This window comes from Magnolia sinica, chromosome 9 (assembly GCF_029962835.1).
Source record: "Magnolia sinica isolate HGM2019 chromosome 9, MsV1, whole genome shotgun sequence".
Lineage (NCBI taxonomy): Eukaryota > Viridiplantae > Streptophyta > Magnoliopsida > Magnoliales > Magnoliaceae > Magnolia > Magnolia sinica.
Window position 1 is genome coordinate 49,417,775 of NC_080581.1, and position 11,455 is coordinate 49,429,229.

The 11,455-nt window shown below is 38.8% G+C and overlaps 1 protein-coding gene across 1 annotated transcript in view; it reads left to right on the top strand.

Moving 5' to 3' along the window:
* The window catches only part of LOC131255423 (DExH-box ATP-dependent RNA helicase DExH15 chloroplastic), a 145,670-nt gene extending 135,111 nt beyond the window's left edge, over positions 1-10,559 (top strand). The window contains exon 16 of the mRNA XM_058256127.1: positions 10,258-10,559. Within this exon, the coding sequence (XP_058112110.1) occupies positions 10,258-10,356 (99 nt within the window). The 3' untranslated portion in view covers positions 10,357-10,559. The remainder of the gene's footprint in view (positions 1-10,257) is intronic.
* Positions 10,560-11,455: the final 896 nt, after the last annotated feature.

Consider the following 11,455-nt stretch of genomic DNA (forward strand, 5'->3'; position numbering starts at 1 on the left):
TGAAACTTAGGAGATGCTAAAAGACATGTTTACATATTTAGGTAGGTCTGAGCAAATTAATGTTCTCACCAAGAAATTATGCTAATCTATTGACCAAGTGGGCCACTATGTAGTGGACTGCATAGGAAGCTTTGTAAAGTTTTTCTGAGGTGCACTTTTGTTTTCTTAACCGTGGGTCACCTGAATAGTAGATTAAACCAACATAAACATATGTGATGATCGTTATGCTATACGAGGTCGTAACAGCCTGTATAAAAAATTTCAGACTATAATGGGCCCGTGATAGTCTGTTATGAGTTATGACCATGCACAATGGCCCAGGCCCATTACACATATATGTTCCCCTTTGACATATGTTTTTCAGTTTTTTCCCATTTTCCCTTTTCTTTTTGATAATTTTGCTTCTTGAGGCTTTTTTAAATCCATTTTCGACTAGATTTGTGCAATTTTTGAAGATTGAAACACAATATTTAAATCATTTTCTAAGAATCAAAGTTTCGGGGTTAAATTTGGGGAATATCGAAAAAATAGGTAAATTTTTATTTTTTTATTTTTAATTTTTCTTGCTACAAATATATTAGTTCAACATTATATTACCAAATCGACCAAATCTTGGTATATTTGTGTTCGATTTGATCATGTTTATATAGTTTTTCAATTATTTTTTTTAAAATTTTATATAATTTCCAGCGGTATCCAATTTTTTAGGGTTTTATTTTATTTTATTTATTTATTATTTTTTAAACCTTTTATAAAATATTTGGATTGTAGATTGTTTAAATACATGTATATAATTTAGATCTATGCATGCCTACACCAAATCAATTATTTTCATCTCCTTTTCTTTTATTTCTATTTTTATTTTTTATTTTTTTGTGGTTTCAAGTAACTTTTGAGATGAATAGTGGCATTTTTATTTTTTATTTTTAATTTAAAAATCACGAATTTCTTGAGAAGAATGGTGTCAAATGCTTGGGGATCTGCATTAGTGGGGTGAATGTCATGGATTGCATGAATTTTGGTTTTGCTTTAGGGTCATTCGAGTGGTCCTACATTGGCTTGACATTGTTCATCTGATTTTAATTTTAATTTTTTCTCAAATTTTTGAGGGAAATGATGTCAAGTGGTTAGGGATATATACATTAGTGAGATAAGTTCAACAAATTGCATGAATTTTGGTCCGTTTTGAGGGCCTTTGAGTGTATCCAAATTGGTCCATTACTATTCATACGAATTTATTTTTCTCAAATTTGTATTGCATCATTGATATTAGATACTTAAAATATTAAATATAGGAGTTTTGGAGTCGGTCTAAGACTATCAAATTAATAATATCATTGGGCAGCTCAAGACATCATTCTTACCAAAGAATGGCCTTTTACACCTTCATAAACATGTTCAAAACTAGAAAAGAATACATGTTTTGAATCCTCTCATTTTTTATTTTATTTTTTTTTCTGAATTTTTCTATTATCTTTTCACATTTTTTTTTTCTTTTCTTTTTTTTTTTTTTTTTTGGTTTTTTTAAAAATATTGTTATGGGGCCGTAATAGCCATTTTGGCCCATAACATAACAGTCTATAATGGCCGGCCATTGCCTTGGATCAAATCGATTCTTGGGCCAAAACATCATAATAGTGAGACCCTGGTGGATGGATTAGATCTCGTCTCAATTTGACATACTAGCATGTGGTGGCATCTAGACAAACTTCCTCATTCACGCGAATTAAATATCAAACTGTATAAATATAGTTTTATGAGGAGGTTGGTGTATTGAGTAAGGACTCTTCCATGTATAGAGCCTTGGCAATTTAGAAAAGTATAATCTGTTAAACTGGAATTTTTGAAGGGGATGGCTTTGTGCTTGGGTGGGGCGAAGATTCGCTTTTGGGAGGATGTTTGGATTGGGGAGGAATCATTACAAGATATGTTTCTGAGATTGGCCCAGCTTGCCACTGCTCGTAATGTTCCGGTGAAGAGGTGTTTTTCCATTATGGCGATGCCATTGTTTGGTCTCCTCACCATGGTTTTATGATCGACGATGAGGTGGAGTTGATTAGACTCCTAGATCACATTTATTTATGCATTCCAATCATAAGAGATCATGATAGGATGGCGCGGTGAAAAGAAAAATCAGGGCTCTTTTCTGTTTAATCTTTCCTACCACGCGATATTAGATCAGAGGGGTGGCAAGTTTGTTGAAAGTTGAAACAGGCATGTGTGTTACTATGTGAAAAGTCTTGACAATGGATAATCTTCAGAAGCGCAGAATGGTGATCCGTAATATTTGCCTTGTGTGCATGTCAAACACCAAGATGGTCGCTCATCTTTTTGTGCATTGTTCGTTAACTTATTGTCACATTGGAGTGGAATTTTAAGGAGTTTTCACATTTTATGGGCAATGCCAGAGACAGTTGACAATTTTTTTCATGGATTGGCATGGTTTAGGAATTTTGAAGCAAGATAGGGATATATGGAGGCTCTGTCTTTTGGTTGGCTTATAGGCAATTTGGGAGGAAAGGAATGGGCAGTGTTTTAAGAATGTTAGTAGTAATGTGGATTGGGTGTGGCTGAGGGCTAATGGTTTTGTAATTGAATGGGCCTCCTCTATTGAGAGGCTTAAAGATTATTCTTTTCCTTTTTAGGTTGTAATTAGCTTGCGCCTTTTGGTGCTTCTTTAAAAAAAATAATTGTATAAATGGACATGACTCTGCAACCAAACACATGGGACATGGCACAGTTGTACGACAATCCAAACTGTCCAAATTGATTCAAATGTGCACACAGCATTGTTTTATGGCAATCCTTAGCATCCAAATCATTTACCCAACTGTATAGAGCACCTTGGTTGTTTTCAACCGTACACATGGCAAGGTTGTAGAAATTGCCAAGCCACTAAATCAATGGATCCCACTTGGTTTCAACCATACATATGGCATAGTTGTACCACAAACTAGACCATCCAAATCTCCAACTCAGCTATAGGTTTCAACCATACACATGGTGTAGTTGGAGTTGCAAACTGTGGTTCCAGGGCAAACTTCTTTGCATGGATTAGCATTCCCTCAAAGCCATCTTAATCTATTGTTTGCAAACCTTGTCAAGACCACCCCATTGAAAACCAGCCTCTAGAAAAATGATGAAAACTAGAAAAATCCCAAAAGCGAACATGAGTGGTGAAAAAGATCTATCGTGTGAGCAAGGGAAAAGGAAAACGGGTCTCGTCTACCAGGGATGATGATTCACCATCGGAGGAAGAAGACGATGTGGGCACATGGCAAACAGTTATTAGAAAAAGAAAGGAGAGGAAAGAAAGGGGAAGAAACACACCTCCTTTTTTTAGCCTTCCCAATGTTGTTCGTAGAAGGTTTTCCTGAATCTTGGAAACCAGTGAACTTTGAGAGAGTATTCTCGTGTGCATGCATAGTAATGGAAGTTGTAATCCCACGGTGAAAAAACTCGATTGAAAGTAGAGGTTTTGCATTTGTCCGAATGAGTTTGGAAGAGGAACTGGAAAAGGCAGTTCACAAACTTAATGGGGAGAGTTTTGGGGGGAAATAAACTAAGATTTCAGAGGGAGAAATATGGCCCAGAGAGAAATGTCAATGGAGTTCCAGGAGGGGATAAACAGAGGAGGAATCCTCAGAAAGAAAACATGAAAAAGCCTCAAACGATAGAGGCTTGGGTTGGCGCAGGGCCTTCAAAGACGGTCACAGATTCAGTGGTAGGGCGATCTTTTAAAGATGTAGTGCTGAATAAAACTGAACAGGGACTCGAAGAAACAGGGGTTATACGTAATACTTGGATAATAGATGGGCTTTGAGGAACATTACAAAGGAAGGTCCGGAAGGGTCGATCCATCCAAAAGTCCTAGTCAATTCTTTAAGAACTTTCAAGCATTGCTTCATAGTCTTTGTTAACCCCGGAATATGAGATTCGGATCTTTCCCTCTGGTTAACTTGCAAATGTGAGGTGATAAAAGAAGAAGATATGGTCGTCAAAGTGCTTCAGGAAAACATTATGCTGGTATCCTTGGGAAGTCAGAAGCATGCTAAAACAGTTTTCTTAGTGTGTAGCTTGATCAGAGAGATGGAACTGTTATAAAGATTCAAAAATGGGACGAATGGTTGATCTTTGGATGGCATGAACATTGGTATTAGACATGGTACATCCCATTGCAATTCTGGATGGATGACATTTTTAAAGAAATTGGAGCTTGCACTGGGCAGCCATTGACAGTCGAACAGACGGACAAAGAACTGCGTTTCGAAAGAATTCGAATAAGAAAGAAGCAACTAACTCAATATTCGGAAACGATTGGCTTAAAGGTGGGCTCGGTAAAGCTTGTGGTGGCAGTTGTTTAAGAGCAGGAAGCTGATAAGAGGTTCGTAGGCTAAGAGAGAAATTGCACGATAATGGTGGACGACCGGAATGACAAAGGAGTACCATCTTCCATATCCTGTGGACTACCAAACCTGGAGGAGGGCACGTGCCGCAACTCCAGTGGCCAATGAAGAGAAGAGGGAGTCTCTCTAGTTCGGAATGGGACGTGGAAATCAGAAGAGTGGGAATCAAACGCATGGTGTTACCATTTATGTGGGGAGAGGAAATGTCATCTCTCAAAATAAGCAGATCAAGACACGTGTACAGGCCTTGAATGATGTTTTGGCTCTCTTTTCTAACCGAAGTGCAGAGCCTTGTACTCAGTCGCTTGCGGAAATTTCAATTCGTGAGAATCGGAATGCTATTTTCGCACATTCGGAAGAGCCTTTAAGTAGTCACATGCGACAATGCTTTGCCTCAAAACTAAGCAAATCCTCTACTGACCCTGACACAAACCTTCAACTTGCATTCCCTGCCGCACCCAATGCAGTGGACTGAACAACTCCTTCCTTTCTAAATCAAGCTCGAGAGTGATTCTATTCAGGATAGCATACCTTTGCTCGAGACGTCGTCAAAATTTTGCGAGTTCTCAGTTATAGCAGATGGTGCGATTGTGTGTGCTACGAAAAATTCAAACAAAAATTGCTCCAGATGATACAGAATTTTGCAAAAGCCCGACCATGTTTGATAGATCATTGTAGATAAGGATCCTTTCTTGTCAAATTGTGAGACAGAATTCTCATACTATAAACGAAGACTGGATCCCATTTGATGTGGGAGAAGCTTTTGAAAGTCAATTCAGTCAGGAGTTCAAGGTTTTGGTTCGCTCAAAGATCCAATCACGCTTACTCTAGCTATCGAGCAACAATCGGACAAAAGGGTGGTAGAGGGCAAGGGTTTGTTACAACTTAACTTGTCAAACTCAGAAATAGCACAATTGCAGACAAAGAGGATTACAATGGCACAAGGTATGAAAAGAATAAAGTTGGTTATGATAGAGGTAGCGTGGCTAGTTGGGGTCACTTTTGGGGACAGACCAGAGGATTACATCTCCTACTTTGAATGGGTTGAAGAAAGGGGAAGACCAATAATCCCAAATCAGGTTTAGATTAGTGTCAGAGATATGGTCAGAATTCAAGATAGGAGCATGAATGAAGAAAACATAACAAAGAGTTTGGAAGTGAGAAGTAGAAATGAAGGCAATACATCAGTGACTTCAACAGTGGGGAGATAGGTGGGTATAGTTGAGTTGTAAATGAAGATTATGACATGGGATGTCAAGGGTTTCGGGTGTGCGCAAAAAAGGGGGCAGTTTAAAGATGTGTAAAAGTTACAAAATCTAGTTAGTAGTGATTCAGGAAGCTAAGTTGAAAGAAACAGACCAAGGGTTGATAAATTCGATTTGGTGGGGTAAACAAAAAGAATGGTTAGCAACGGATGCGATAGGAGCAACAGGAGATATCTTGTTGATTTGGAACTCGGCAATCTGGAGTAAAGAGGACAATTGGATAGGTACATATTCGGTGTCAGTGTTGTTAAAGGAGAGGGGATCTAGTTTTAGTTGGTGCTTCTCTCCAGTGTATGGGCCGTCTAAATCGAAACATCGAGATGAGTTCTAGGCAGAATTGGATTTATGCCTTAATAGGTGGGATGTTCCATGGTTTGTGGGAGGAGACTTCAATGTAGTTAGAGTTCTCCATGAAAAGTCTAATGGAGTATGGATTTCAACTAGTATGAAAAAATTTTATGAATGAATTTCGAAGAATGAAATGATAGATCTTTTAATGAGAGGTGCTAAGTTTACAAGTTTGAATGGTCCAACATCGGCAATCAAGTCTAGGCTAGATAGATTCCTAATATCCCCTGAATGGGCTGAGAAATATCTGTTGATTCATCACAGTGGGTTGCCTAGACCTTTTTCAGATCATTGTCCGGCTCTTTTGGAGGTGAATGAGGAAGACTGAGAGTCGCATCCTTTTCGGTTTGAGCTAGCATGGTTAGAGGTTGAGGGTTTTAAAGAAAACATTGTTGAGTGGTGATTGTCCTCCTCAGTTCAAGGGGGCACGGGTTTTACAGTATTCAAAAAATTAAAGTTGCTAAAACAAAAGATAAGAGGATTGGAAAAAAGAGGTCCTTGGTGGTCAAGAAGAGGAAAAGAACAATCTCCTTTTAAAGATTCAAAGGTTAGATTTAAAAGAAGAAAAAGAGGATTTATTAGAGGAGGAAAAAGCTTGGAAAGAGGTATATAGTGCAAAATACAACACTAGACTGAGAGAGGAAGAAATAAAATAGCGGCAAAGGTCAAGGGCAACATGGCTGAAAGTAGGGGATAAAAATAACAAATTTTTTCATGTGATTTCAAGTACAAGAGCATGAACAAATAAATTTCATTGTTATTGGTGGATGGGGAAAGGATAGAGGGGAAGTCAAAGTTTGTGGGATCCTTACTCTTGCTCAGGTGGAAGACTCTTTGGAGTTTCAACACCCGGTCAAGGGTCCGAATATCCATAGGTGGTGAAAACCCACTACGGTGTGAGTGTATGGGGTGTGTGTGCGTGGGTTTTTTGTTTTTTTTTTTTTTTTTTTTTTTTTAATTTTTTAAGTCAAAGTTTGTTAATACATAGTCCAATATTATAAAGACCTAGGGGACATAGGCCGTCTTTTGATAATTTGCATTTTCAGACAATTTTGACAAAAGAGGCAATTTCTTTGGAAGAACCTTTTTCTAAAGAAGAAATCAAGAAAGCAGTGTCAGAGCTAGGCAGTGATAAAGCCCCAGGGCCAAATGGACTTCCGCTAGCATTCTTTCAAAAATTTTGGGAATGCGTGACGGGAGATGTTTTATGCTTTATGCAAGAATTTGTTGAGGAAAGCTTGATAGCGACATAATTAGGGGATATGTTTATTATGATGATTCCTAAGAAGGAAGGGACTGAATGTTTGAAAGACTTCCATCCTATTAGCTTGCTTAGTGGCCCATACAAGATATTAGCAAAGGTGGCGGCGTCCAGATTTCAAAAGGTGTTGGGTAGTGTGATTTCAGAATCTCAATGGGCCTTTGTGGATGGAAGGCAGATTGTTGACTACTCTTTACTGGCAAATGAACGTGTCGATTCTTGTTTTAGGAAAGGGGAGAAAGGCATACTGTGCAAGCTAGATATTGAAAGGGCCTATGGCCATGTCGATTGGCCGTTTCTAGATTATGTGTTGGGAAGGTTGGGTTGTGGGTCAAAATGGCGTTCTTGGATGCGTATTTGTGTGAGATCGGCAAAATTCTCTATTCTAGTGAACGGTTTGCCTAAGGGCTTCTTTGCCACTTCTCAAGGACTCCGTCAAGGCGACCCTTTATCTCCTTTTATTTTTGTCTATGCTCTCAGTAAAATGTTAGACAGAGGTGTTCGGATCAGTTTGATCAAAGGCTTTAGAGTGGATAATATGAATTTTTAGATTTCTCACATCCAATATGTGGACGATACTCTTTTATTCTGTAAGGCGGATGAATTCTTTGCACAAAATCTTTGATCGATTATAGTAAGTTTAGAGGTTGTATCTGGTTTGAAGGTCAATATATCAAAAAGCGAGTTTTTAGGGGTATAAATACCCAAAGAAGAGGTTCAAGATTTTGTGTCCATTTTCGGATGTCGGGAAGTTTTCTTTCCGACAATCTACTTGGGTTTACCGCTGTGCATAGGGAGACCGGCGAAAAACATGTGGGACAAAGTTATAGAACGGTATGAAAGTAAGATGTCCAAGTGGAAAGATAGGTATGTATCAATGGGAGGGAGAATGATTATGATTTCAGCATCTATTAAAATCTCCCGGTCTACTTTATGTCTCTCTTTAAATGTCCAATGTCTATTCTAAATGTTCTAGAGAGACGAAGTGAGTTCTTGTGGGGAGAATTGGGAGAGAAACATAGGTTCCATCTTTTGAAATGGGAAGAAGTGTGTAAATCCACAGATCAAGGAGGTGCAGGTTTTAGAAAGTTAGAGGTGATGAATCTAGTGCTATTGGGAAAATGAGTTTGGAGGTTTGGGTTAGAGGGAGAAGCTAAATGGAGGGAGGTTATATTGAGAAAGTATGGGGTAGAGGAAGGGGGATAGTGATGAAGGCATCATCTTTGTATCGAACTTCTTATTTTTGGAAATCAGTCGCGTCCCTAAAAGAGAGAGTTTTGGATGGTATAGGTTTTAATTTGGGGGTTGGTAAATTGTAATAGAATTAGATTTTGGGAAGATAGGTGGGTGGGAGACGTGAAGTTAAGTGATAGGTTTCCGTCATTGGCAGGGCTAGCAAGGGAAGAGAGAGTGAAGGTGAGCAATTGTTTTTCATTTAGACGCGAAGAGGTAATTTGGGCTCCTATTTTCATAAGGAATCTGGCAGATGAGGAGATCGAAGATTTGGTCCATCTATTGCAACTGTTAGCAAAGGTTTCTCTAGTGTTTTCAGATGTGGATTCCATCACGTGGCTAAAAGCAAGGGCTGGTTCTTTGTCTGTTAGGTCATGGTCTGAGTGAAAGAGATGAATATGGAGTATTTCCAATTGCCTATCTATGGCGTTATGGTGCTCCTTTGAAGGTGGTGGCTTTTGGATGGCCAATGGGGAGGAATAAAGTGCTTACAATTGACAATCTTTGCAAGAGGAAGATGATTCTTCCAAACGTCTAACTGATGTGTTTCAGAGATGCAGAATATGCGGATCACTTGTTTATTCATTGCTCTTTTGCAAAGGAAGTGTGGGATCATTTTCTCTAGTCTTTTGGGGTTTTTTGGGTGTTTCCGAAGTCAATGGAGGATTTTCTCATCTCTTGGCATGGCGAGGGAATGGGAAAATCCGGGAGAAAAGGGTGGAGATTAAGCTGTTAGCGATTCTATGGGCCTTATGGTGGGATAGAAATGAACTTTGTTTCAGAAACAAAAACAGAGGAGCATCAAAAGTTATCAAAAGGGCATTTCTCTATGTAGAAGAATGGGTTTAAGGGTAGATCCAAGTTTTCTTTTCAGTTTTGTAGTGTTTGTTCTCAGTTTCAGCTGTTTTTTGTTTGTATATGTGTATTCTTTGGCCTTGGCCTTTTTAAAGTATCATCATTGTTTTTTTAAAAAAGAGACCACCCCATTGTGCTAGTGCATGACAACAACTACATCATGCATACCAAGCACATGGCCAGTCACATGTATTTGCTATAACGTTTGTTACTTCTGTCAATCCTCATTGGTATTAGATAGTAGTGATACTTCTTACATGGTAAAAAAATGCACGTGTTTACACCATGTTGTTCCTTAATATGATCCAGATCGCACAATTGGATTTTTTTACTACCCCCTCTTTTACTGGCTTCCTTCTTCTTTTCAAAGTCCCATGTCCCTTCTATCCAAAAAAATATTTTTTATCAGTCAGTCTATTTTTTATTATCATTGTTCCTTTGAATTCTCGATCTTTAGGAATTTCTCGTGAAGAATCTCAGAATTTGTACGGTTATTGCACATGGGGATAGAGAGAGGAAGTTGTACACTCGTGGCAGAAATGGATTGACTTGCCTGAACTTTCTCCATTGTCTCTGTGTTTCATCACTTCATGCATGCTTATTCAATACTGGAGTGTTCTGAGTGCTCTCTCATGAGTGTATTGCCCTTCGTTCTCGACCTCAAAACTTGAAAGGCAATGTAGTTTCTTTTAGTGTTAAGATGGGAGGATGCTTTCTATGGAAGAGCAAATGGAATTTTGTTATCAAGTCTGGTACTCTTTGGCATCAAGAGACTTGCGATTTCGTGGCTCTTTTTGTTTCTCCTGGCTATGGTAGTTGGTGTTATATATAAAAGAAAATGTCACTACTAACAGCTAACATGCCCATGTTGATATTTTGTTGGCCACAGGTACCTAAATTGCCCGATATTGATCCATTTCTGCAAAAAAATGCGAATATTGCATCTAATGTCATGGACCGTGTGCCTGTAAGTGAGCTTGCTGGATGAAGCAGCCAAGCGTATATGATGAAGCAGCAAACATTTGCATTTGATCTTACTCAATGTATTCTTGTCATGCTGTATTGTATATCAAATGTTGTCGTATCTAGTTCCAAATGTAGAAAATCTAAGTGTAAATATTTGCATGTGGCTTTGGAGTCCCTTTAAACCCAATTTATTAACAAGGAAAAGCTTCTTCATGGGCATAGAAATCTTGCCTTGGTCTAAAACAAATGCATTCGTCATGCATGAACATATTGGCAGTTCATCTGGTGGGACATACAATGGAGGGCCCGTCTCTGAAAACTAACACAGATCTGGTGATCTTCTCCATTCAAATGGCTTCACCCTTTGACTATGGACTCTCTCTTCCAGGCAACTAATGGATCGGTCATATAATACTTGAGCTGTGGGCCCTCCATGGTAGTGCCTATCTAATCAGACATCCGCTTGTACTGTGTCGGGCAGCACATATAGAAACAGTTTGTTCAATTTTTTTCTTTTACACTGCTCATTTCTAGCAACTGCATCTTAGAAGCACAAAACTGATAGAACAAATTATGCTGGTGTCCCACTTGTGTGCTTTTCTACTCGTGGGCTTAGTTCAATCCGGTCACATTCACAAGATACGCAGATCCACCTATGTGTACCGATACATTTTGTACATGCTTGCGTTGGCTCTTTTTTTTTGATGGAGTATCTCTATTGATGGGAACTCCTGCACACCCTATCAAACACCACTCCTGCCCCCTACTCGGGTCCATCCACAGTTTGAAACAACACCATTCAAATGATACTAAGCATCGAATCAATGTCCTTTATGTGGACAAAGTAAACTTAGTCAACAGTAAAAAGTATGGAAAGAAACAGATTTTTGTATTGTAGTTTCTGAATTGTGGTATTGTTGGTTCGTTTATCCCGCCGTATCTCTCCTCACCCATACCCTTTGTGATTTCGGGAGGTAAGGTTAAACCTGGAATTGGGTCATTTTCACCAAGATCACCCAAAATGAATCACCAAACAGGAGCTGGAATGAACAAGCGTAGTTCCTGCGCCTATATTTTAATGGCTGGCTGGCTGCCTTGATAGTGTGCTTTAGGAAAGGAAA